A 27,068-nucleotide genomic window follows, 5' to 3' on the forward strand; every position below is an offset into this window, starting at 1 on the left:
ATTAATAATTACGCATTTTTAAACTTTAGATTACAAATCACATATTTAAACGTAGTTCAATTAGCAAATGCATGATTGTCCTATAATCTAATTTAGTTTTGTTATTATTATTATTATTATTACTTATTATAAAAATATAAATTAAACTCCCTCAATAATATAGTAATAAAAAAAGTAAACCGTTGGTGCTAACGTACGCCGGGATCAGAAAAAGGCCAGTGAAAAATAGTAACTGATCGGGTGAAAGGAGACATACGTCCCGTGATTACCTCTCTTCGGTGGCACGCTTGACAACGACTTAAACCAAAGCAGCAAACGACACCGTTCTTCTGCAGTTAACCCAATCCCAATCCGAATCCCCCACCCCCTCGGTGTACTATAGCCGATTCCGGTCCTCACAAATTCTGAAGAGAGATTAAAAATCTAGAGAGAGTGGCAGAGGTCTTAGTAGAGTGAGAACTGAGAGATCCATTTCTTCTTCTGCTCATCCTTTTTGAATTTGAAAATATTTTGTTAGAGGTTTGACTGAGGTTTGACTAAATTGACTGATTGATTGATAGATTGATAGATCATCAATCAAACGGCTGAAAAAGGTATTTACTTCTTTTCAACTTTTTTTTTTACGTTGATTCAACTGAGCTCTTGATCTCTCTTATTCTTCACTTGTGAAATTTCGGTTTTATTTTTAAATAGTAATAATAATGAAAAAACTTGAGTAGCTTTTCAAGCTTGGCAGTGGAAATTTCAAGATCTGTAGTAAATGAGGCTTAATTGGGCAGTAATTATTGCAATTTGTAATAAATAAACTTTAATGCGGACGGTTAATTAATGGGAGGAATTATTGGTTAATTCGTAAACGAATAAATGAAGATAAATATCAGTTTTTTTAGTTGGTTGTTTTTCATGGAAAATGTGAATTCTGTTAGTGTTTTTTTTTGGTTTCTATCGTATTGATGAGGTGATTTTTATGTTTTTTGCAGGGAGTGTGAGAAATGAGAAGGTCTGTGTGGAATTTATGGTTGCTTCACTTGGCATTAACAAAGTGACACCGACTTTTAAAGTAGCCAAGGTCCTTGATTTCGAACCTTAGATTGAAAGGTTGCTCATTAATGTCTTTGGAATTTCTAATGATCTGAAAATGGCAGTGTTTGCCCCCTTTTTCAGTTCTTCACTTAAGAATTACTGCTATGGGACTGATTTTCACTACGTTTTCTTGTCTGATGTCTCCAATTCGAGGGTTACCTAAATATTGATTATTAGCCCTTTGCATCTTTCACCGAGTATAACTTAGTGTTCATTTAAGAGAATATATCTTGCTCTTTTATGATCTTTTAACTGGTTTAGGGTTTAAGTTGACTGTTGACATGGACTTTAATCATGTGTGTAGGAAGTACAAAATTGAGGCAAACACGGTATGGAATTTAAGTCATCTTATGGGTCAAAATTGTGGGTTTTTATGATCTTCAGATGCCTAGAGTCAATCTTGGTCAATTTCAGACACATTGAAAGTAATGGCTTGCATCTTAGTAATATATGCTCTGTGGCTTTACTTGATTGAAGATTGCGGAAATCAACTAGACAACCAACTAAGCTGTAGTGTTGGCTAGCTGTGTTGTTGTTGCTGCTTTTGTGATTTATGTATTTAATAGTTTGTTTATTATTGATAATTTGGTTTCTTTCACTATGTAGAGAATGTATGTTGTCCCATTGATATTTACTTTAGAAGTGAGAAATGATTCCTTTTCTTCGAATGCTGGTTATGTTCTAATTTCATTCAATGATATCCTTTCTTTTGTGGTAATAATGGAGTTTTCTTTAGATTAATATCCATTTTTGACTTCTACGCTAGATTGTACTCATCATGTTGTGAAATGATATTCATTTTTTTACCTTAAAATGCCTCAACCCTTGTTACATTGGTTCTTGCATCTGCATCATATTACGCCAATTGTTTGTTCTCTTTCTTAGCAGTCTTTTATGTTTTCTTTTTCTCTAGAATTTGAGAAGCATCAAATCAATGACTGCAACTTAAGATTGATTTTTCAAGCATTTTTTTCTTGCAGGTCGCCTGTATCTAATTGAGTTATCATACTTGGTGCCATGGGTGTCTCAGGAAAATGGATCAAAGCACTAGTTGGCTTGAAGAAATCAGAAAAGTCACAATCTTCAGAGAAGGAAGAAAACGTCAGTATCAATAATGCTAGTTTTTTACGTTTTTCCCTTCTGGAGGTTTAGATTTGGGTATGTGTGTGTGTCATGTGTATTTCTCCAAAATGCTGAAGTGATGGCCTATTATCACTAAGTATCTTCATATCATGTGCACTTTAAGTAAGATGTTTATGTTGTGAGGTAATGCCTTTTTATCTGGACTTGGGGCATAGATGACTAATCTGGTACGAAGGAGAGAGAGTATTATGCGTTAACTTACATGCAATAGCTATCCTTGTTAGCCAAAATCAAGATATGATATCTACGCTCTACACCCATATTAGTTGATTATGCTATATGTCATTATCAGAATAATTGCATAGTTGCAATGGTTTTCCTTGATGATGCTTATTTTCATTTAACAAGTCTTATTCTGTCTTGCGTGCTTACAGAAAGCAAACATGAGTTGATAGCTGGCTTGCAGCAGGACTTTTTCCTTCAAACCTTACTACAAAGCTTTGTAGTTTTATTTATAGTCATTTTGACTTTGCTTCTATAATTTCCATATCAAAGGTCCATTGTCCGAAAAATAAAAAGTTTAGTAACAGTTGAGAAAAATTTTCCCTGGCCATTGAATAATGGAGTTCCTATTTGCAATCCATTGTCATCAAAATGGCAATTCTGTTTACGTCCATGGTTGTGAAGTCCTTGACACTTGTGTTTTTGGAATATCTTTTCTGTTTTGTTTGAACTTTGTTTTACTTTTTTTTTTTCTTTTGGCACATTAATAAGTTGGCAAGCTTAAATGAGATTGACTTCCAAATTAGAACATTATTTAAGCACATTTTAAGTTAAATATTTTGGTCTTCGGTTGTGACAGGGGGCAGCTGCTAGCAAATTTCGTCACCGAAGAAAGCATCCTGTTGAGTTTGACACAGATAAATTTCAAGAAGAGCTGGACCAGAATGCTGCTTCACCAGCCAGAGATGCTAATACTCATGCAACTGCAGATGCTTCTGGCTCCCCCTCTGGTTCACTTGAAGTGCATGATACATCTCTTAATGAACATGCAAGGGAAGAATGGGCTTCCACAAGGATACAAACAGCTTTCCGAGGATTTCTGGTATTGATTTTACATTTTTAGCCATTCCAAATGAGAATATGAAAGACTCTTTCTGTCCCAAGTTGTTTGGGATGGTTTGACTTGCATAAAGTTTGAGGCAATAGTTGTTGTTTCAGATTACCCTTCTTTATCTTGAAAAAGACTAGACCTGTTTCTAGGAATAAGTCAAAAGAATGTCCTTGAAAAGTTGAAGATATTTAGCATTTTATTTTGATAAATGGATAACCAGGGACTTCCCGAAAAGAAATAAGGTACAAAAAAAATGGGTTGGATGGAGTAGTTTTTTGAGGATCAACAGACACATGCATGTTAACAAGCACTCATTTTTACATTTCTATTATGCATGTTGTATGTATATGTTTTGTGTCATGTGTTTTGTCTATGCCTGTATGCATAAGGTGGTCTGGTATGTCTTAATCACTGATGCGTAGTCTAATGTATTTCATGTCATAGGTCTTCATATATTTTATCAAATCATAAACTGAAGATACAGTTTGAAAGACCATTAAATTTTTTTTTTTAAATTGAACATATCTGCATTACTTCCAAGTGCATAGAATACAAGTTTATTCCTAACAAGGGGGGCCTAGCTTGAATTGATTTTTCCTGCATCTGAACTATAATTAAATAAGTAAATTAACTTTGTAACTCTCCTATCTGATGCAATTGGAATATATTTTAATCAAACATCAGGCTAGAAGAGCACTGCGAGCATTAAAAGGATTGGTAAGATTGCAGGCCCTTGTCAGGGGTCATGCTGTAAGAAAACAAGCTGCAATTACTCTTCGCTGCATGCAAGCTTTGGTCAGAGTTCAGGCTCGTGTAAGAGCAAGGCGTGTTCGACTGGCATTAGAAAGTGAAACTACCCAACAGAAACTTCAGCAACAACTTGCAAATGAGGCTCGTGTTAAAGAAATAGAGGTGAGAAACATTAATTTCATTAATTCATATAAATTGACACAAATATACAGGCACACCACATACACATCAAATGCAGGTGAGTTCATGCATGCATACAGGCATGCTTGTTGTTTGTGTGTGTTTGTATTTCTTTCCTCGTACATAGACTTAGTTGGTGTCATAGGTATGTATTTGCCTTTATTTTAAGATTGAAATATTAGGATTGTGATGTGGCATTGTATTCTTCCATTGTGTAAAGCTGGTGAATTACTTTAATCACATTAGTCAGATCTCCTTTGGAATGTAATTGACTACAGACAATAATCTGCTCCTTCTAAATCATCTCAAGAGTGATGATAAAAATTTCAAAGCAGGGGTTCTAGATGTAGTCACTTAGTTGAGACTTTAGAATGAGGCTGGTGATGATGCAGCTATTGGACCATCCTAATGGTGGTATGTGGGTTTAGATGCGTGTGGAATTCAAATCAGGAAATGCATAAGGTATTACCTAAGTTGAAAAATCTGTTTGGAGGGTGCTGAGGTTTCTTGAGAGAGAGTGTTTTACACAGGATGCAAATGTTTCAAGAATTCTTAGTGGAATAAGATTTATATGATGGACAGAGAGTGGGCTGAATATTCCTCCAAACACTTTATTTTTTGGGTAATGGCACCAGGAAAGTGGCTATATCCCCAATATGGCTAGAGCAAAAAACATAGTTTTATCCATGTAGTTATATCCACAATATGGAGATCCTTTGAGTAGTGGAATTTAGTATACTCACCCACTTACTTACTTGGTTTTTGTGATGCTAAGGCTAACTGATTGAGAGTGGTGATGTAGGTGGAACCAATTATTTATAGGTGGAACTCTGTTTTATTTGCTTTTCTAGATGTAGGTCATTTATATTTCCCTTGTTAAGTGGTGTTAGGTCTCACATCAGATAAGTTCGTTGTGGTGGCCATATATTCCAAATTGGTTTTTAGGTTGGGTGCTTTAACATCTGTCTGTGTTGAGTTTCACTGCCATAGCATGCTTTGCCTGTGGGAGGTGTTGCTTACTGCTAACATGACTTATCACCTGTCAACCTCTAGATTTACTTCTCTTTTACTATGCCATGCAACAGAATATTTGCAAACATGGTATGCGCTCAAATTGGTAATCCTTGCTGGATAGTGTTAATTGTACGTTGATAACTTTTTGTTAACTGAATTACATCATATTTTAAGTAACATTAATGATCATAGAAATGTGAATCTGGTTATCTGTTTTGTTCATATATTTGAATCATAGATGTTGGTAGGTTTGCTGAGTGCTTCATATGACTTCTGACTAAATGCAGGAAGGGTGGTGCGATAGTATAGGATCTGTTGAAGAAATTCAAGCCAAGTTACTAAAAAGGCAGGAGGCTGCAGCCAAACGTGAGAGAGCGATGGCATATGCTCTGGCTCATCAGGTAAGAAATCATACCACTATTGTAATTTATAAAGCGGCAAATTTATAGTTCAATGAAGTTTTTGTTATTTTTTGGAATGAATGTCAAAACAGTGCTCAGATTAGGTGAGAGAGGGAGAGAGAGATTTCAATTTCATAGTGCATTTTGATTAATTTGAATTTTACCATATAAGTTGACTTAGAAATGGTAAAAGGGATAGCTTTAACATGCTCAAGCATGCTTTAATGAGTTGGAGATTGGAGCTTTTGGATACTGACGCCTTCTAATTGAGAACTCTTGATTATCTTTTCTACTTTTGAAGTGGCTTCCTTCCACCGTTTCAAAACTTGACAATCATGTTCAAATTTTTGCTGTTTCCTATTGCAACTATATATCTGTGGTTTCTTTATTCTATAATATCATGTCATTTTTATTCTTTGATTTTGTGTTTTATCATTTATTCAATAATTCATCCTAGGAATAGGTGTCCCAGGAATGATAAGGAAAGCGAGCTCAATGTAAATACTGCTTTGTCGATAAAAAGAGAACATATAGAAAGAGAAAAAGAAAAGGTTAGGATACTTAGGCTATCATTGTTCGCTGATTTTGCTACTTTGGTTTTGTTGTTTACTTTTGGCATCCTCAAAAGTTGCTGTAAAATAAAAGCAAATAATAAAAAGGAAACCTATATTTGATTCAATATGAGCAAATGGCTAAAAATGCTACCTGCAATTTAAAGAGATTCCATATTGAAATAAAATCATGCATTTTGTTATCTTTGAATGTTAAAATTTAAATTTTTTGTTCATTGAATATTGTTTTATTCTTGCCTCTTGATAAACACATTTGGATCTTGTCCACCAGTTCCATGAAACATTGAAAAACTGTACTAATACTCATTTCTTTGCATCATTTTAGTTCTAGCATTCTTCTGGAGTTTCTGTTTTCTTTATGTTCTGGAGGGTTGAACGTCTGCTGTTGTCTGTTTTCTTGGTAAATTTGGTTACCTGGTCAATGTCTGTCTCTCAGAGCCCTTGTTATTGGCATCAACCTCCTGTGAGGGTTGGTGTTGGATGCCAAAATCTTGCAATAAAACTGCTGAAGTGGTCCTAATAACCTGATTCTGGGGTCGCCTGATTTTACTGTTGCCTTAGAGTCATTTCAATTACTGGTCTCATTTGAGCTAGGGTTGTGTTAAAGAGTTAATATCTGTTCATGCAGTGGCAAGCAGGATCAAGACAGCAGTCCGTGCCTGCTGGGTTTGAGCCAGATAAAAGCAGCTGGGGTTGGAACTGGTTGGAGAGATGGATGGCTGTACGTCCATGGGAGAATCGTTTTCTTGACATTAATCTTCGAGATGGAGTAATGATACGCGAGGATGGTCCTGCAGAGGGAAAGAATGGTGTCAATTCTCAGATAAAGCCTGCTATCAAGAAACCGGCTGCGTTGAATCTTCATGCTAACCTATCAAGTCAAAAAACAGGTCCATCATATTCCAATGGGAGTGATTCTCCACCTGGTAAGTCAGCAAGTGTGCTAGAAGCGGTCAATGCATTGTCTTCCAAGCCAAAATCCAAACCAAATCTTGAAGATTTGGGTGAAGAAGCTGGCTCAAGACCTGTTATTAGTTCAAGATCTCACAGCAATCCTAAAGAGAGGGCCACACAATCAGATAAACAGGCAAAGAAGCGGTTGTCTCTGCCTAACAGTGGTAAGTTCTCTCTCTGTTTGTCCAAAATTATATAGGTTTTTTTCACCTTGATGCTAACCTTTCTCTTGGGAACTATAGTGGATTGGAAACTGGGTCATGCTAGTCGGTTGCCAAGGAAATACACATTAAGTTTCAGGCATCTGATCCCAGTGCATTAACATTAACATATCTGGTTTAAGCTGGTTGTCAAAAGAATTGCATGATGTAGTGAGGTTGCTCTGACATATTATTCCCTGAAGCTCAATGGACATCTCTGTTCTTCAGTCTTGTATGTATACTGCTAGTTCTAGGTCGACTGGTTTAGATAATGCACAGCGAAAGGGTGCCTTTTGCATTTAGAATTGCTAATTGTTTGTTTGAATGGTTTGATTTGAGCAGGAGTGAGTGGGTCTCAAACAACCAAGCCTGGCAGAAGTGGTGTAAAAGTGACGCAAGGCTCTCACAAGCAGATGAAGGAAAGGTCCAAGTTTAATGGACGAGGGGACTCAAATCCTACAAAAGCTGTGGCACAGGCTATTGAGCTGTAAGAAAGTATTTGATTGAAGACGAGCCCTGTTGGGGCTCCAGTGTTTTAGTGTGTATGTATATATGGAATTACAGCGCCAAGATGCAACGGCATTGTTTATTATCCTGTCATAGAATTGAGGAGTGGGTAAGCCGTGGTGGGAGTAGTTTACGCTCCATGGCAAAGTCGAGGAGATTGATTTGGCTTGTCAGGGGAATAAGATGCGTAGAGATTTCATGTGTTGATGATGTAATCAGCTGTAATTAAGGTTGTCAATTATGTGATCACGTTGTATTTATTTCCAGAGAAGATGCCCTTTGTATTGCTGTCCCCCACTTGGTCCCGTCGTTGTTGAGTAAAATTTCTGGTTTTGTGCGTGTGATGAGGGAAAGGCGTGCAATAGTGGCAACGTGGTTCAACTATGGTCCGTTTGTGCTTTCTCTTGAAGGCTTGGTTTGTCGTATGATTTGGTCCACTTGACTCTCAGCTCGCATTTTGTTAATCCATGCAACCTAACATATACAATCTAACTCACTCGTTAGGATAGATTGATCCACTGTGTCTTAATAAATTAATCTTATTGTATCCTACTTTTTAACAGCACTTGCTTAGTTAGAGCAATGTGTTTTATAATAATACTGAGATTATGAGAAGATGCGATTATAACATATTTATAATCCGATTTTAAGGCTAAGTTATGATTAAAATTTTATTAAAAATGCTTGAGCCATAGAACTGCCATCATTTCATCTCATATCCAAAAGTGTAACTACCGTTTACCATATATGAACAAGAACAGAACAAGGAAAAGGTTTTCCTTTGGATTCCTATATATTCTAACTATCTGACCTTCTCATCTTATTCCAAATTAGAATGCAAAGTTGATTGCATGAAGTAATTTTCAATGCGAGGACGAGAGTAGGGAGAAAGTGATAAAACATTATTCATTTCATTTGTACGTATTAATATTCTAAACAAAAAGAAGAGAGGAGGACAAAAGTTCAGGGCACAACGAGATGGCGACATTCTACTCTAGACATTGAGCAAGGCAAGGCAAAGTATTTCTTGGGCTATCCAAGGACACATCCACCACTCCCCCACTTTTGGATTCAAATTGAGTCCATCGTTTCACGTGATTTCGTCAAGTATATAAATTTTGCTTCACTTAATAACAAAAAAATTGTATTCAAATATTTAACTTAACGCCCTATTCAAAAATTCATCACTCAAATTTTGAGTTACAATTTAATTTTACAAATTAAGATAAATGAAAAGATAAACTCCAAACAAATAAACCAAAATTTGAATAATTATTAATAATCGTAACATACTATCTCTTTCTTCTTATTTAAAGTGAGCTGTTTAAATCACATACAATACTGTGCTCCAACATTAAGAAATGAACTTTTAATGATCATATATAGTAAGCATGCAATTTTTTTTTTTGTTAGTTTTATCAATATTTGAAATCAATTATGAATTAGACATAACAAGTATCCTCTTATAATTAACATGCCATGCATTAACTATGATACCATAAATCAAGAAAATCATATAAACAAACGACAACCAATTCTTTTAATAATTATTAATAAAATGGTTTGGAATATGCCGCCTTACAGGTAACTGTTCTCCACATAGATTCGTCTATTGGACAGAATAAACTTATCTTTGCAATCAATCCGTCGTTCCAAGATAATAATTTCAACAATTAGAGTAACAAAGTTTTATTTTCTTGCTACTTTTGAAGAAGTAACATTCTTTCTTAAAAAGATTTTTATTTTTTAAAATCAAAACATGCACCATTTTATTTTTCGAAATCGAAGCTATCGTCAATAAGTTCATTCTCCTTTTGAGGATACGAAGGATTATTCTTCCCCCATCTCATGAACATTTGACACATGAATCTTTTATTCTTTTTCATGTTTTTGTGATATTGCTCTTCAATTCAAAGATGACGTGTAAGTTCTTCTAAGGGACGTAACTAGTCACATAATTGTAACCCCATAACTCTATTAAATATGTCACAACTGAAAAAGTCATGTAATTCATATAAATAAATTCAAGAAGGGAAGAAAATTTATTTGGTAAGTCGGTGAAAAAAATTTATTTTTTTCTCAACATCAAAACGATTGAATTTCGTAAAGTCTGAAGTCAATTCCTTAACATTCCACTTGCAATAGTCATTATTGAACTAAAATAAAACCTTAAGATTGTTAAAACATAAGACTGAAAATTTGAAAATATTAAGAAAATACTTTAAGGTACGTCAATGTCACTTTTTTTTTAAGATTTTAAAAGTTAAGTGTAATAAACCTCGAGAATACAATATGACAAAATCACGAAACTCCTATAGAGTTTTTTACAACAAAACAATATAAAAACAATCTAAAAAATATTTGAAGGTAGAGATAGTTATTGTAAATTATTATTATTATTATTTTTATTTTCTCATAAAACTAGAATCCTGTTTGTTTGTAGATAAAGATAAATCCCTTGTACAAATATGACCTTTTGAATAAATAAAAACTGTTTGAACAAATATGACTATTAAAGATAAATATTTTTTTTTCAACGTTTGAAAGTGTCCAACAAGATCAAACTGTTTTCTTTCCATTTTTTTTTTCTTTTTCCACCACCAATCATCAAAAGTGCTTGAATTCACAATGCTGTCTAATTTTCCTCCTGTTAGACGTGTAAAAAACATGTTTATTGAAATTAAAATGGTCGCATTATGATACAATTAAAATTGGGAGTTAAATTACGGGGATTGAAAAGTGAATGGATGCCTACTGCCAGGACTCCAACCAAGGGAACCTCTTCTTCTACATACCATTTGTGCTGGTTCTTTTTTGCTTCTCTTCAACTAATTTACTTAGATTTATGGTTCAATAAGTTATAGCTAGATATGTCTGTTGGATAAATCATTAAATTGGCATTCACCCTTTTTATTTGTTTATTTATTTTAAATACTGAAAGATGATACCTAAACAGAAATGTGCAGCGATGTTCCCGGGAAATCTTAGCTGTAGAGTGGTGCAGCCTGTTACACACAAGGTCAAACGGTTTGGTCATTCTTCGCTGGTGTGATCCCCTAAATACCCATAAAACTCCTGCGAAATTACATTTTCGTCCTTCTACCTGGAATTCCCCCACCTTCCCCACTCCCGATCTCCCCCTCCCCCCAACCAGACCAGACCACCCTTCTCTTTCTCTCTCTCTCTCTCTCAGTCCGCTCCAAAAAAGAAAAAAACAACATCTTTGGGAGTTTTGAAGCGTAAACAGAATCTATACCAAAAATTGCATCCAACCCTAAACAAGATTTCTTTCGGAGTGTTTCTTAATCCCCAAATTAAACCCATGATAATACCCCGAGCCCGGAATTCCTGTGAACAAGTAGAAGGCGAAAAACAAAAGGAATTGCCTTTTCCTCTCTCCATCAAGGATTGAAAATTGCTTACCTCATTTCCACTATAGCGTCTTCAAGGCTGCAACGTTTCAACATTTCTTCCTCTTCCTCCTCCTCCTCCTCCTCCTCTCCCATACCTTGTCCCCGTCTTTTCACGATTCCACTCTCACTCCAGAGTTGCATTAGGCACCCGCCTTTCCCTCCCAATTCCTCCCGTCTCCTCCCCTCTTTTTTCACCGCGCCTTCTTCAATGTTCTCCACCCCTTTCATTCTCTCCTTTTCTCTCCTCCTTTCCCTCCCTATCCTTTTCTTCCTCGTAGCCCCGAGTCTCCATCCCCACCCTCTTCCCCCCATCTCCCTCCCTGACGAACGTGACGACCTCCGTCTCTTCCACCGCGCCACCTCTCCTTCCTTCGCCTCCTCCCACCTCTCCTCCTCCTCCTCCCCCAAAATCGCTTTCTTGTTCTTAACTAACACCGACCTCCATTTCGCCCCTCTTTGGAACCGTTTCTTCCGAGCCGCAAAAACTTCCCATTACAACATCTACGTCCACGCTGATCCCACCGTCAACATAACTCGCCCCAACGACACCGTTTTCTTTGACCGTTTCATCCCAAACGCCAAACGCACTTTCCGAGCTTCCGCAACGCTAATCTCCGCCACCCGCCGCCTCCTCGCCTCCGCCATCCTCGACGATCCTGCCAATGCGTACTTCGCTGTCCTCTCCCAATACTGCATCCCTCTCCATTCTTTCAATTACATCTACCGCTCCCTCTTCACCTCCAAAAAGTTCGATCTTAGCCCCAACTCGGACCACGACTCGTCCGACTTGACTCAGTACGGTGTCCGAGTCAAGTACAAATCGTTCATCGAGATCATTTCCAAGGAACCCAGACTGTGGAAACGCTACGTAGCGCGTGGCCGTTTCGTGATGATGCCGGAGGTGCCGTTCGAGGAGTTCCGAGCTGGATCGCAGTTCTTTGTGCTGACTCGGAAACACGCGTTGTTGGTCGTAAAAGATCGGACGCTTTGGAGGAAATTTAAGTTGCCGTGTTATCGAGCCGACGAGTGTTACCCGGAGGAGCATTATTTCCCAACTTTGTTATCAATGCAAGATCCGAATGGGGTGACTCAGTATACTTTGACTCGAGTTAATTGGACCGGAACGGTTGCGGGTCACCCCTATATGTATAAGCCGAAAGAAGTGTCGGCTGAGTTGATTTATGAGTTGAGGAAGTCGAATTACTCGAGTTCGTACTTGTTCGCTAGGAAGTTCTCACCGGATTGTTTGAGACCCTTGCTGGGTATTGCAGATTCGGTCATTTTTAGAGATTGAGATTGTTCTTGGTAAGTAAAATCCTTACTTTTTGATGATTTACTTTGCTTTTTGTTTAGGGTGAGTTAACTCGGTGGTGGGGTGAGTTCGCTAGCGAGTTGGGTTTATTAGGGATGAGTGGAGTGGTTGTGTTGGGTATTAGTTTTAGCTAACCCTGGAAAATTGGAAATAGTTACTTTTTAGTTAGTAGAAAAGGTCTGAGTCAATTTGAAATCTTATTGGATGGTTTGCTTTTTCTGCAGATTTTGAATTTTAGAATCTTTTAGGGTAGGTTTTCCAACCAGAACGGTTCTTGGAAGGAAACAAATACCAATTCTTGGTTACAATTGGCATTACCGAAAATGCCCCACCTAGAAGGTCTTTCCTTTTCATGAACCTGGTATTGGCAGTCTTCTGAGATTGTCCAACAAGTTCTATACATAAATGAAAATTTAACCATTATTTTCACGGTAGATTTTGGTTGCATTTAAGTTTTGAACATGGAATGGTTCTGTTATTTCATTGTTTACTTTTATGTGAATTCAGCATTCCTATTCTGATTTCTATTATTTGTCAATTAAGGACTTACCTTTTTGAGAAGCTTAGGATGTGTTTTAGCTTGGTCTATTCAGTTGTTCATAGCTGAAACTTGTTTAAACATTATGCTCATTTGCCTTCAGAATGTAGTTCAAACCAAAAAAGAAAAAAATCCTTATTTTTGAAATCAGCGATATCCAAAAATCTGTTACCTTACGTTATGGTGAGGAACTGCTTGTAAACTTTGTAAAGAGTAAGGTCAAAGAAGATGAACCCTAATTCTCTGGTCATTTTAGTCCTATTATCCATTTCATGCAAAACCTATAAATAACACATTATTGATGTTTGCCGTTGAAGTACTGCTACTTGATAACCATATCTACCAGACTAGTGTTTTGAATGGGACAATAATCTTAAAAGAATGATCTGTGACCAGAATATTAAATTAAACTTTTGTCCAATATATATTGAAGGAGTAATTCGTGGAAGATTGGATAAAAGTTTTTTTATGCAATTTTAGCATTACAAGAGCAGTGCATTGGGATGTGTATGAGAGCAGGTTTTACTGTCTTAGAATGTTAAGATCATAAGAAGCTTGTAATGGGAGGTTGAGATTTAGATATCAAGCATTTTGGTAAGAAGAGTTCTTTTGGGATACATGTTGCCAAGTTGGGAAGAAGTGAGCTTTTGTCTATTTTGAACTTTGAGCCTTTGTTTCGTCATGACACATTGTGATTAAAGCCCTTGCTGCAACTGGCCTCTTCCTTCCCCCTCATATTTCAGAGTTAATACTAATGCAGCCTTTGCAATATGGGTGGTTTGCTTGTAGAGGTGCATTTGGCAAATTTATCAATCAAAGCTTATACATTGCTTTGTTTTTCTACTTTTTTGGTGGAAGAAGCTGCTTGGTATCTATGTGAAGCGATTGCATTGCTTGCTCATGTTGATACTTCTCCATGTCCTTGGGATGTTGATGCTTTCATATTGTTTTTGCAACTGGACAAGGATATCATTCTGCGAGTGAGTTTTTGCCATGCGCAGGGAAGGAAATTGTGTTGTAGATCAGTTAGCAAGTAAGGCAGGCAAAAAACAAGAGGAGGGGAAGGGGGAGGATTAATATGGTCCTTCATTTTCCTTTTTCTTTGGAGTTGCTGAATCTCTTTAGCGGTCGATTCCTAGTTTTTAGGGTTTGTTTGAAATGTCGTGTCCTTAAAAAAGCAAAAAGAAAAGAAGAAAAATAAAAGTGCAATTTATGTGTCTAAATACAAGCATTCTTATGCAGATTGTGCATGTTGTAGCCGGGGATTGACTGTGGTGCTCTGATTTCACAGGTGAACAGAGTATTTTGAGGAACCAGCATGGAGCAAAATTTGCAAAGGGGAATATGGTTTTGAAGAGGCGTAAAGTGCCCACAACCAAAGCAAACCCCAAAAGCTCCAACCTCTTTAGAGTCTTGAGAAACACAAGTGGATCAAAAATTCGATACTAGTGGAAAGGAAACAAAACAAAACAAAACAAAAAGAAAAGCAGCAAAAAAAGGGTGGTGCTTTTGTTAAAGTTGTAAGTTGATGGTGTAACAGTAGCCAAATAGTAGCATTAGGTTTTTGTCAGTTTGTTGTGTGATTTGTACATATTATGTATGAAATACAATGAAATTGGAAACCTTGGGCACCTTGTTGAGGATGCCAGGGAAAAAGCAGTAAATAAAAACCAGGGCCAATTTATGTCATTATGTTCTGTTTTGCTACTGGATTTATTCCTTTCAAAAGACTCTAAAATGGGCATCAACTTTGCTGCCATTCCACTGCCAACAAGGATGAATTGCTATAAAAACAATGTCAGAAGGCTTGTCCCTTTGTTTAATATTGTGGCTCAATTATGGAAGAAATGTCAATGACCATGAGCTGGTTTGCCGACAATTGATGGATGTATACATTCCTAGATTCTTTCATCATCACATGCCCAAGATCGTGATGGCCATACCATACCCCATTTCTTACTTGCTCTTCACCCTCTTACTTGTATTTTACTTTTTGAGTTTTTTCTCAGTGTACTACCATAAGTACCTCTGTACCCTTGTTATGTAATAATAACTACAATGTATCTAACTCCTCAAAAACTCAATTTTCGATCCCTCTTTCTCAAATTTAAATACATTAAACTTAAATAGCCAAATGGTAGCATTAGGTTTTATAAAAATTGATCAATCTTTGAGATCTGAAAACATGGAAGGTTGTATCTTTGACATTGGTGGGTGTTAGATCCTTGACTTGGATTACTTATCATTACTTAATTAGCCGACATCCCACTAATTAAGTTGGGGATGGTTATAAGCTGTAACTCACCAATGTTTTTTCCATTTCTCACATGAAGAAAAACCAAGGGCAAGTACTTGGACCCTTAGCATCTGAAAATAACCCAAAAAGAAAAATAAGAGAATGTACCCTAAATCGACAAATGTAATGGACCCATCATCATTGCATGAAAATGAACCCTAAGTCACAGATGGAAGCCACCCACCGCCAGAATTCAATTAATATGTGGGCCATAACTTTGATTGACGACACCTACTTCACTATACTAAGGAACCCACTTGGGAGCAAAATTGGGATGTACTACACAAACATAAAAAGGCTGCAACCTAACATATTATTTTTCATCTCTTTTTTTGACTAAATTATATAGCAAACCTAACAATGAAGCAACCAATTAACATGTGGTTTTTTCTTTAGCCGAACGATTCCCAAGTCTAACCATGCTTTTTCTCTTGTGTTTGTTTGGTTTTTTTTTTTTGGGGGGGGTGGGGGGGGTTTCTTGCTGAGTCATAAGCATGTTTTTTTTTTTTTAAGTTATAATTGTAAGTATTTTAGTCTAAACTTTTGTGGCGGTCAAAAGGCCAAAAACAAGATTTTTGAGGCAGTCTGCCTTCTTAGCCGCATTCATGCTTTAAAATTCCTGGCCTTTGTCCTTTTATGAAAGCAAGATTATATTCCTAATGCACCGCAATCCTTCTTTAAATCAATAATAAAACTTTTATTCTTGGTCCTAATCGAAATGTATATATATTAATTAGCATATGTTCTATACTAATACACCGATGTTCATGTTTTAATATATATATATATATAAAAACCCCACGCACACACCCACGAAATATTTTAATATTATGATTTCACAATTTGGCAACCTTAGAATAACCTTTTTTAATGCTGATAGTAGAACAAAAATGTTCCTTACTGACAGGCAAATAATAATGGAAAATAGTCGAAAACCCATGTGTTATGCTCCTTGAAATATAATGCAGGACCTTCTCTCACCCTATAATAATGTTTATGACCAAACTTTGCAATTGATTTATGCCTTTATGAATATGAATGGAAGTGAGCATGTTTATGAAAAGAAACATTTCATTGGAAGAAAGAAACAAACATTTCAGTCCTCTTCTGATATCTGATATTGTTAATTTAGCTTAGTTATAGTAACAAAGAAATAAGCACTCATTGCCCCTTATCTTCCTTCACATCTACCCTGTTTTTAACCAAAGGCTAAGCTCATCTTAGCCAATGTTGGGACACACCAAAGAGATATATGAGAACCCTTTCAAGAAAATTTCTTTGTTTCTGACTTTTTGGATCGCAAAGTTGAATGAGTTGTGACAATAACATTTTGACCAATTTCATATCCCAAAGAAAGAGTTGGACCATTTTGTTCAAAATGGAGAAATGGGTTGATGTCAATTGAAGTGTTCAGAGTTTAATTTGTAGGTGGGGAGTGGGGTGTCAGGCTTCCAAGTCTTTTCCAAGTTGAACAACACTGCAATTTCAAATGTCAGCATACTGCCAATGTGGGTTGATATTTTGAAATGGGTTACTTTCTGGACTGTCCATCACCATAGGCCCAACTTTACATGTTCATTTTGCTTGAAAAAACTTTAGCCAGCTAATGTTTGTAAATTGTTGCAACCAAACATTTTGGTTTGGTTCATTAATCATGCATGATTTCTTGTTTAAAAACAAACTTTCAATCCCCCTTCCAATGATTCATACGCAAATTGTTCCTATGATCCTATCTTAAGGCTGTTTGTTTTTCCATTTCTTTTTCCTTCGATGGAATACAACATAGAAATTAGATAAGACCGTTGGGCGTTGGCAAATTTTTATGTGGAAAGCAACAAGTGGCAAACAGCTTATAGCACAGACTTAAACCGAAGTCCATAGAGATAAACCCCTCATTTCCTGACTGGTCTTCTCTCTTCAGTTCCATTACTCCAACATTTTCTCAAACAAAATAAAACCCAAACTCGAAAACCAGTGTGTTACGTTCTTCTTTTAACTTTACCATACCAAAAATGACCATCCTAAAGACCCAGCACCTCCTTGTCCCTCTCCTCATCCTCCTAACCTCGGCAACTTTCCCCAGCTACATCAAAGCATCGACCAACACCAAAGGAGTCTACCAACCATGTTCCGACACCAAGGTCCAAATCTCGGATGAGTTCACTTTTGGCATAGCATTTTCTTCCAGGGACTCTTTCTTGTTCAACCAGTCTCACCAACTCTCCCCCTGTGACCGCCGCCTTTCTCTTTCTTCTTTGAACTCTCAACTCGCTGTCTTTAGGCCTAAACTCGATGAAATCTCCTTGCTTACTATCAATACTTCCAGTTTCTTCCCGGTAATGGTTTTAAACTAGTACTATATTTCTACTTTCCCAGTTTTGGATTTTGGATTTTCAGCTTTCTTTTTTGGATGTGGAATTTGTTTTAAATTTTCACTTTTTCGGTTTTAGGTAAAGTTCTGTTTCACAGGATTTGTGGCTTGAATCTGTAGAAAACTGGAATGTATTTCTTGATGATATGTGTTAAGTAAGCTAGTGAAAGTAGTTGGCAAATAAAAATGGCTAAAGATCAAGAACCTGGGTTTCTACTTTACATGGAAGATAATCAATGTTGGGGAGCATTGAGTTTGACCAAATTAATTTGGATATTTATATTTGAAACTAACTAGTGCTTTTCGGAAGAGTGGGAGGCTGCAGTTGAAGACACAGGAGTTCACAAGGGAAAGCAAAGAAGGATATGTGATTTGTTTTTCCTTTTTTTATATTTGGGCCTGAAGGGATATGTGATTTGAGTTGGCACGAAGAAAGACTGATGGAATCGAAATACAATTCTTGACACATTACAAGTGGAAATGAAATTAAATAATGTTTTTGATGCTGAATAGCTTAAGGGGCCATTTCTATCTGTTAATAAGTCTATTTATTTTAAACATTAGAAACAGGAGTCATCCCCATTCCCCATTTGATATCAAAACTTCCTTGGTTAAAAGTTCAATATTCGTAAGATCCTACCCTTTTCTTCTACAAGCAGCTGGTGCGTATTGGGCAGTTGGTGGGAACTTTGGGGTGCAACTTTTCTGTCAAAAATTATATCATCTGTGAGGAACTGAACATATCGGCCGTGTTTGGATGAATGAAAGAAGCTGTTTCAATTGTTGTTGTGGCCTTTCTGATCTGTCATGTTTCCATAGACATTCATTGTTGGTGTGTTTTTGCTATCTTGTATCTGCATTCTTGTATCCTTGTTTATGCAACTGCAGTAAGAACATGAGGGTGATGCACTGTAATAATCCATCAATTCTAAATACATTTGAACTTCCCAGGATTCTTATGGTGGGTATATGGTGGCATTTGCTGGTCGAAAATATGCTGCCAGGTCCATCCCTGCATTTGTTGCAAACAGTACATACACCGTAACTAGTTTTACACTGGTAAGTACACATATTTCTGGGTCTTGTTCTTTAACTAATGCTCCTTCATTGTTTACTGAGCAAAACAATTCTGTACAAGTAGGTTCTTGAGTTTAAGAAGGGTAGGCTACAGAACTTATTCTGGAAGAGAGATGGATGTGCTTCATGTGCAGGCAATTCCAATTTTGTTTGCCTCAACAAACAAGACTGTGCTATCAAAACATCAGACTGCAAAAACCGAGGGGGTTCTGTAGATTGCAGCCTTGGGATACAGCTAGCTTTTTCTGGCACAGACAAGCATCTTGCTGTTCTAAACTCATGGTATGAAGTGGAAAATCTTAGGCAGTATTCGCTCTACCATTTGTATTCGAATCTTCGGGATTCGCTTACCAGCCAATACAACAATTTCTTTTAACTACGTATGACACGCAGATGGTGGTGTATTATCTTCATGTGGTGATGTTTTAAGTTGTTAGTGTCTTAGCTGCCTTCACCCTCACCATTTACTTTTCCCCAATGGATTATTTTGCTGATCTAACCATTTTAGTGAAAGCAATTGGATGACCTCCATCTTTGTTAGTTTGCACCTGCATGTTTTTAAGTTAAATGAAGTGTGATATTGATTCTATCATGTACATAGATAACAAGGCCATCCCCTGGGTGATTATTTGTAGCTTTTCTGTTTTGTTGGTCTACTTCATTTGTGAAGTCGAATGCCAGTTTGATTGATTTTTATCTCACTCCTCGAAGATCGCTCTCTCAGAATTGCAAATTCTTGGCTGGTTTTCTCTGAACTCAAGGTTCTCTGTTGCTCAATTTAAAGGCATAGTTCTTGTTACTCTATTGTCTATACATTTAGTCATCTGAGCGAAGTATGCTTAAATGAATTAGCTGAATGATGTAATTAGAGTCTTAAAATTCAGGAAAACACTTTGCTGCAACTTTCTGATGGTTGATAGACAGAAGGCAGAGTGGTTCACTAACCGTAAGTTATTCCTAAAGCTTTGAGAACCAAAAGGCTAAAACTTTGGTTGGCTGCAAATGACATTCAGCTGTGACTAGTCATGGTTATGGAAGTCTCAGTGTGTCTTCATTTTAGACTAGATGCAGCAGAACTCAAACTAAATAGTAGTCTTTCTTTGCCTTTTTTGTAAAGGTATTCCGGGAGGGATTGGCTCTATGCTAAGTTGTAACTACAACGATCAAGCTTAACGGAGCTGGAGAGACATCCAAGTATATTCCTTGAAAGAGTGAATCTTACATTGAACGATACAGACACAAGCACACCTTGCACCCAATCTCCCCTGTTAGTGGTTCGTAATTAAAATCGGTAGCGTAACATCATCTCCTCTTCTTTTTATGACCAATCCACCCAAAATGCCCAATAGAATCCCAAAACCAAGTTTTTAGAGCAGCTCAGCATATTCTGGTAACTTAAAAAGTTTTGTTTAGTTGATAACTTTTGCTTTTGTTTTCTATTATTTTTTGTTTTTTGCTTTTTAGTTTTAATTAAAAAATAAAATATAAATGACAAAAATATCAATCAAAGAGAACCTCACTAATTTGGATCAAATAACCTCCACTAATGTCAACAAGAGAGCAAGCTTGTTGTGTTGTAACCAGCTTCTTTTTCTTGGATCTGAAAATTGACCAGCTTCTACTACAATAAGTATTTGTACATAAAAATTTTCAACGTCTGAAGCCTCTGCTTCCCTTGTTTCCACCATCTAAACCCTCTACTTTAAGAATGAATGACATTATTAATTGCTCCTAAAGAAATTGCAAGACATGTTTCTACTCTATAATTTTGCAAGTACAATACTTGCAAATGGGAAAGGGGTAAAACCTTGGATACATGCTGCTCTAAGTATATTCATGAAATGGCAATCTTATTGCTGATTGAAGACAATCAATATGCCAGACTCTGCGCCATCCACAACCCTTTAGACATCAGAGCCCACCCAATTCCACCCTCAGTCACTCAACCAACCCTTTCCCATTCTTTCCCCCGTTTTCTCCCTTAAATTGATCTTTTTCCATAACAATGAAATAGGAAGAGCAAGAATTTGGCGGCTAGCATGCTTAAGCCGTTCAAGAAGCAAGGTTTGTGATGCCAAAGTATAGAGTCTTCTGATGAAAGGCATTGATGGCATAATCAACCTGGAAATGACCAATTGGAGACTTGAAGCGAAGACCATATCCAAGTCCAACTCCAGATCCTGGTTTGCCCTGCCTCAATGCTGGATTTCCTGAAACTCAAAAATTAAACCAGTCATGAGAAGAATGAATTCTTGAAGGGCAGTTTTGCTTCAATACCTAGTGAATTAGTGATATGGGTTCTATAGTATAAAATACTATCAAAACATGATGCAAAAAAGTCTCATTCTTATGTACAAGAAGTACAACTAATCAATTCCTTTCTTGGATATCTTCCATTGCATGGCACTTTCAAGGCTATATACACTTAAATCTTTTCATAAAAAAAATATACTGGCAACGGCATTTTTACTTGTTCCTACAATCACAAGAAGTTTAAGGAGAGTAACAATTAAAGGAGACAAGCTAAGTTAATGCACCTAAGGCATCCCAGAAGCAATTGGATGCTACAGGATAACTGTTTATGATGCAGGTTTCAAAGTGCCAGCCAAAAGGAAGAATAGAGAAATAAAAGACTGGGATGCTTTAGCCAAATATTCAAAATCTGATACATCAATACCAGAACCTGACATCTATAATCAACTACCATCCTAAAATTACAGAATAAACCATTATTCAAGTGAAGAAGATACTGCAGGCACCTGGCCCAGCTTCCTGGTAGGAATTTCTGACTGGGCACAGTTGTATGATAAATACTAAAAAGAAGCAGATGTTCATAAGTGTAGAAAGCAAAATCTTGCTGTTTTAAACTTGCGATAGACAATGCAACTAGTTGAGAATTAACAAAAAGTCAGAAACAAGGTTTAGTGAAAACTAGAAGTATAAGATTTGATTATCATTAAGATATAACTTTGTCAGCAAATTTTAAGGGTCATAAGCAAGTAGATGAATGAGACTCACCAGGTACAAGCCGACCAGAGCCCAAATCAGTTCCACAGTCCAGGAAAAGAGAGCCTTCCAACATCTTGCTCTGAATGCAGCAAAAAACAATCTAGGGTCATGTCATACTTCTAATTCATTACATCTATACAATAAGTCAGACACATGCAATGACAATCAAAATTTTCATTCACAAATTTTTAAATAGAATGAACAAAATTAAGTCCAGAAACTAAACAACACTTGAGACTTTTTGGAGCCTTGATAAATATAATCAAATTCAAATTAAAGTACTTCCATATTATTTATATATAAACCATTAAGTACTTCAACTTTAGCATGTATAGGACTTTAAGAAAATTGTATTTTTCTATGTTTTACTTTAATTTAATGACAATTTCATTATTCCACATTTTAAGATAAAAGTCAGGTTATGTAGGAGATTAAAATTCCAGGAATGATAATCAGTGTAACTGGTGACTGCACGTATTTCATTATTCAGTTTTTGATTTGGTTTGGTTTCTATGAAACAAAATAATAATTTAGTCCAGTTTAAGCATAAAAAATATAAAAATCTGTCCAGTTTTAAACCAACCCAATCTTTTTGATCATACAAACTAAACTAAACCAAATTGGTTGGTTTTGTTCGGCTTCCTTTTTAGAAAAACTGCCTGCTACATGTGTGCTCAAGCATGGACACAAACATACAAGGAGAAAGCACACCCCAAAATAATTTAGGTTAAACCATCAATCTGACATAAATGAACTCTCTTGATCTAACAGCTATCTTTTGATGTTAAGAAATTTCAAATGCTACATGTAGCACTATTGCAGTTAAACATACCCATTAAACAGCTATCAGAGATAATAGATGTAGGAAAATACCAAATACAGATTCTTAGAACGAATGCCCTATATATAATAATAAAGTAATTACATACCAAAGGAAATGTCAGTTCAGTATTAGCAACCAAACATGATCTTCCAGATCCAACAGCACCTTCACCATACCCTCGAACACTACCAAGACCACCAATTGCAAATGCTTGATAAGGAGCCATATCTCCTACAATTGAGCCACCTGTCAGGCTGTCAGAGGAAAAGGTGAGAGTGAAGCAAATTTAAAAATGATATAACACCTGATCTAGATATCTACTCCAGACCACGATTCATGCACTCCTCAAAGTCAAGATAGAAATTCCTATAATTTTTCTAATTTCAAATCATCGCTTTCTATTTAATACATGTTGGCTTCTTTTCTTCTCTGTAGCATTATTATCTCTAGTTCTGATATATTGCAAAACAAACCTCCCTTAAAGCATCTCTTGTGCTTCCAATCACAGCTGATTACAAACTTACAAACTATTCTCATATTTCTTGCTTCATGCTTTCATGCTACCAATTTCTGCCTACTGTTAGCCACCCTTAAATAATCAAGTTTATCACTTCCATGAACCAAGGAAGGGGGTGAGAAAGGGAAAAGAAAACGGAAAAAAAGCTACAGCATAGCGTGCCTTGTCAAGAGAAAGGCTGGTCCAACTTTGATGCCCTTCGATGCAACACATTTGAAACGGTTGAAGATTAACCACTTGGATAGAACTGGAATCCCTTGTTCTATTTGCATAGTAAACTGAAATGAAAAGAAACATCCAGTTAGTGCCCTTATTCAAGATATATGCATGTAAATTTCACTAAGCGTGTTGCAGTAAAAATGAATAGATTACATGAGAAAAACTGCGATCATTTGCCTTCGCATATTGTGATTCTTGCTTCAAGACTACCATACTGTCATGGGCATTGCCACTGCACAAGAATTAAATTATGGTCAACAATCAGTTCGACATATTGTTTGGAATTTAAAAAGAATACAGGATCTTTACCTGCAGGTGACAGGAAACCCATCAAGGTCCCTGGTAATGGAGCGTCCGTCATCATTCAACAGGCGAACATTCTGTGAGGTGCACATTCGATAACAGTTACATTCCCTCCCAAGAAACTGATTGTAAAGTACTAATGAGTATGAATGTAACAAGCTTTGACCTAACCTCAAATTTTATACTAGTTGTGCTGCTCCATTTGGAACTTGCTGGTTCATTTAGATCCAATCCAACTGATAATCGAGACAAATTCACGCCTCCACTCCCTGAACGAGAGAAATTGTCCACAGGTATACCATGGACTCCAATCTCAGGTGAAAGTGAGTGCTGTGCCAAATGATTATAAATAAGAACTGGATCCACATTCCAACTTTACAATTGGGTTTTGCTAAATAAAATTAACAGCAACCTAACTATGATGTAAACTGTACCCTTTATTTCTTTCCCATCCACAAAAGGCCATGATGATAACAACTAAATCACAATATTGATGACATACCTGCATGACGAAACATTGTTGAGCAACCCATTGCGGTCGAGGCCTCCGATAAGCTACCAAGATATTCGAATCATATAACCCCTTATCCCACGATACATCAAGCTTCTCACTCCCACCAAATAAATTTGGGTGTTTGATGCAAAGACTGCAACAAAAACATTGAAATAGGTGTTGGAGTAATCCCCAAAATCTAAATTCGATTGCCACCCAACTCAAGAAACCAAGGAAACTATCTCTCCAACTCCAAATACATTTGGTGCACCAATCTGCTATACCAGAAGAGGTAAAGAGGAAATAACAAAATCATACCAACAAATATTTAAGTCAGTATCTAAAACTCAGAAATTCTAATCATATATCCTTTACCCGCATTTGGTCACCAACCAAAGATGGCATCCTTAATAGAAAGAGGAAACCTAGTTCCAAATTATCAAAATAAAAAAAGAGTGGAGAAGAAACTAAACTGAAACTACCTGCCGATTAGTAGGGAAAGAGGACTGCCAGAGTTCCTGTTAGATAAAGAAAGTGAAAACAAGTTAAATAATTACTGAAACCCATTAACTAAAATCCCATTAGGAAGAAAAATAAAGGGTGAAAGAGCAATGAAAAATTAAAGCATGAAGTAAGAACCTTAAAGAAGGAAGCCTCATAGAAGCACAAAGCTTGTGGGTGAAATCGACATTAACATCAATCTTGGCTGTTCATTACAAATTAAAAGATTGGAAAACAATATCATTTTCATTAAGAATAAAGCAATAAATGTGGCAGCCACTGTAACCAGAAAAAAAAAATAGAACAAAAAATAAAACAAAAGACTGACCTTTGCCTGCATGGATGCTCTTCTGAGCCCCCATAGAGCTGGAGAAGAAAAAACCATTAAGCAAAAGAGAATGGTTGGATAAATGGTTGAGTTGGTCAGTTAGACAAAGATTGCATTTTGCACGAAATGACAATTATGCAAAACAGCAAAGACAGAAAAGAAGCGTCTTGTGTTTTGAGTGATGTTTTTCTTTGGTGAAGGGGAAAGAAGCTCAACCCAACCCAACCCAAGTTTCAAGTTTGTTATCTCCTTTGCTTCTTCTTTGGTCTTACTTGCACGTGGGCCACTGTTTATCGGTTCTTTTTTTTTTTTTCTCTCTCTTTTATGCATATCTTTTTCCCTTGGGGCCTTTTTTTTTTCCTTAAATTTTTACAAAGTAGCCATGACTGACTTGGAATACATTCAATAAGTTACTGCCCTACAGGAAGGAGTAGATGTAATCCAATTATCATATTTGTGCCCTTGGAGCTAATCTCTAAGTTAATACCAATAAAAAAAGGGGTAAGCTTTAGGTAAAATTTTTCAAGGCAAATGCGTGAGGTTTTTTTTATTGAGTTCCATTAAAGAAAATTAAATTTAAAAATCCAAATCAATAAATTAAAAAAATTTATTACAAAAACAAAACATATAAAATTTCAATTTTAATAGGCCTGACAAGAAATTAGAGACTTGAAATTCTCATCAACTGATCACCTTTATAGACAAGTAGCAATTAGACTTAATTTAATTTCTGAAGCGATCTCCAACAAAGTAATGGAAGTAACAGCATTGTAATTTACACAATTTCTGTAATGCATGCCGATGTGGCATCAGTCCAAAAGCTACCAATTGTCACTTTTGCCAAGATGTTTTGCTTCCATTCTCAACTCCAATGAACAATTTCATGAAAAACAAAATTGACAATGATATTAGCAAAGCAGAGAGGTCGTTGTGGCTTTCAATATCCACATGATGAATTTGATATTAAGTATCCCTGGTCAAAATGTGGCTTTCAATACCTATATAGCTATGTCCAAATCCAGGTAAACCAACAAGTAAATGGAAAACACAAAACAAAAACAAATCAATCTCTAAGCCGTAAGTAAGAAACTCAAACTTGTATTAACCTATCTCTCTGTGTTTGGATTGCTAGCCAATCCAGGCTCATGATCTTTCCTTCCTTTCTCTGGCTTCTGTGCTCCCTCCTACAAAGAATCCCTCTTTCTCAGCTCTGTATTTATATAAATTTGAGTTCTGACTTCACCCAATCGATGTTCCGTTGGAACTCCCTGAGTTCCTCTTCAGATTCCGAAAGCAGCTTTTCATATAAAGCTGATTCACCCTCCTTTATCATTCGAGTATAGGACAGACCTGCAGTAACCAGCACTGACCTCAAAAGCAAGATTATTTTATGAGCTTGATCCATCCTATCATTTAATTTCAATTTTTCATATAGTCTTTCCGTGTCACTTCCAAATACTGTTGCCATTCTCATCACCAGTCCATCTAGCTTTAACCCTTCCGGATTTTCCATCATGTAAATGATCTTATAGACTGAAATGGGTACCATCCCAAAATAGATTTCCATCATATGTTTCAGCTTAGACTGCAAGTCTTGGAAAATGGTCTCTTCTGCTTCATTACCTGAAAACATATAGTAAATTTCATACATGAGGTCAACAAAGACAGATTCAATGTGGAAAATCCAATTCCTTAAGACTCTCAGAAATCTTATTCTCGTATGCACAGTCACAAGATCTAAATCATCACCAGAATCTGAGGCTTTTGGTGAAACATTCAGATCAAGTTCCTCCTTTATGTATATTTTCTTCTTCAACTCCTCAAATTTCTGTTTCAGTTTCTTGACTCTAACCCATTTCAGTTCCCCTGCATCTTTTTCCTGCAATTCACCATCGTCATCAAGCATTATTTGACCCTCATCTTCAAGAAATAGACGCTCACTTTTGACCAGCCTCCTGTACCCCAGAGATGTTTCTATCTCCATTGCGACATCCCATGGAAACCCATACA

The 27,068-nt window shown here is 36.5% G+C and overlaps 4 protein-coding genes across 5 annotated transcripts; 3 read left to right on the plus strand and 1 right to left on the minus strand.

The window, feature by feature from the left end:
• Positions 284–8,295, plus strand: LOC18590191 (protein IQ-DOMAIN 1). Its single transcript, XM_007015581.2, has 8 exons — positions 284–593; positions 981–1,098; positions 2,064–2,184; positions 3,029–3,271; positions 3,965–4,192; positions 5,512–5,625; positions 6,826–7,315; positions 7,694–8,295. Exons 3-8 carry the CDS (start codon positions 2,101–2,103, stop codon positions 7,840–7,842), a joined length of 1,308 nt encoding a protein of 435 aa, XP_007015643.2. The 5' UTR covers positions 284–593; positions 981–1,098; positions 2,064–2,100; the 3' UTR covers positions 7,843–8,295.
• Positions 10,962–14,813, plus strand: LOC18590192. Of its 2 annotated transcripts, none has more exons than XM_018127455.1 (2): positions 10,962–12,576; positions 14,364–14,813. In XM_018127455.1, the coding sequence occupies exon 1, from the start codon at positions 11,480–11,482 to the stop codon at positions 12,563–12,565; it is 1,086 nt and encodes a 361-aa protein (XP_017982944.1). In that variant the 5' UTR covers positions 10,962–11,479; the 3' UTR covers positions 12,566–12,576; positions 14,364–14,813. The 2 variants fall into 2 exon arrangements, with proteins under 2 accessions (XP_017982944.1, XP_017982943.1); XM_018127454.1 differs by having other exon boundaries at positions 10,982–12,576; positions 14,413–14,813.
• Positions 17,230–19,499, plus strand: LOC18590193. The gene is made up of 3 exons (XM_007015586.2): positions 17,230–17,753; positions 18,740–18,847; positions 18,930–19,499. Exons 1-3 carry the CDS (start codon positions 17,430–17,432, stop codon positions 19,239–19,241), a joined length of 744 nt encoding a protein of 247 aa, XP_007015648.1. The 5' UTR covers positions 17,230–17,429; the 3' UTR covers positions 19,242–19,499.
• Positions 20,368–25,288, minus strand: LOC18590194 (outer envelope protein 80, chloroplastic). Its single transcript, XM_007015589.2, has 11 exons — positions 25,059–25,288; positions 24,869–24,935; positions 24,712–24,747; positions 24,239–24,383; positions 23,908–24,066; positions 23,743–23,813; positions 23,587–23,665; positions 23,377–23,492; positions 22,804–22,951; positions 21,884–21,953; positions 20,368–21,075 (listed from the first exon to the last, which is right to left on the minus strand). The coding sequence occupies exons 1-11, from the start codon at positions 25,090–25,092 to the stop codon at positions 20,918–20,920; spliced, it is 1,083 nt and encodes a 360-aa protein (XP_007015651.2). The 5' UTR covers positions 25,093–25,288; the 3' UTR covers positions 20,368–20,917.

Source organism: Theobroma cacao, chromosome 9 (genome assembly GCF_000208745.1).
Source record: "Theobroma cacao cultivar B97-61/B2 chromosome 9, Criollo_cocoa_genome_V2, whole genome shotgun sequence".
Taxonomy (NCBI): domain Eukaryota; kingdom Viridiplantae; phylum Streptophyta; class Magnoliopsida; order Malvales; family Malvaceae; genus Theobroma; species Theobroma cacao.

Excerpts from the sequence above, each read along its gene's own strand:
- LOC18590191 (XM_007015581.2), top strand. The coding sequence starts at position 2,101 with ATGGGTGTCTCAGGAAAATGGATCAAAGCACTAGTTGGCTTGAAGAAA. Across the intron at positions 2,185-3,028 it reads CTTCAGAGAAGGAAGAAAAC|GGGGCAGCTGCTAGCAAATT; the intron begins GTCAGTATCAAT and ends CGGTTGTGACAG. Across the intron at positions 5,626-6,825 it reads CATATGCTCTGGCTCATCAG|TGGCAAGCAGGATCAAGACA; the intron begins GTAAGAAATCAT and ends CTGTTCATGCAG.
- LOC18590192 (XM_018127455.1), top strand. The coding sequence starts at position 11,480 with ATGTTCTCCACCCCTTTCATTCTCTCCTTTTCTCTCCTCCTTTCCCTC.
- LOC18590193 (XM_007015586.2), top strand. The coding sequence starts at position 17,430 with ATGACCATCCTAAAGACCCAGCACCTCCTTGTCCCTCTCCTCATCCTC. Across the intron at positions 17,754-18,739 it reads ATACTTCCAGTTTCTTCCCG|GATTCTTATGGTGGGTATAT; the intron begins GTAATGGTTTTA and ends TGAACTTCCCAG. Across the intron at positions 18,848-18,929 it reads CCGTAACTAGTTTTACACTG|GTTCTTGAGTTTAAGAAGGG; the intron begins GTAAGTACACAT and ends CTGTACAAGTAG.
- LOC18590194 (XM_007015589.2), bottom strand. The coding sequence starts at position 25,092 with ATGGGGGCTCAGAAGAGCATCCATGCAGGCAAAG. Across the intron at positions 23,814-23,907 it reads CAACTAGTATAAAATTTGAG|AATGTTCGCCTGTTGAATGA; the intron begins GTTAGGTCAAAG and ends TGCACCTCACAG. Across the intron at positions 23,666-23,742 it reads GGGTTTCCTGTCACCTGCAG|TGGCAATGCCCATGACAGTA; the intron begins GTAAAGATCCTG and ends ATTCTTGTGCAG.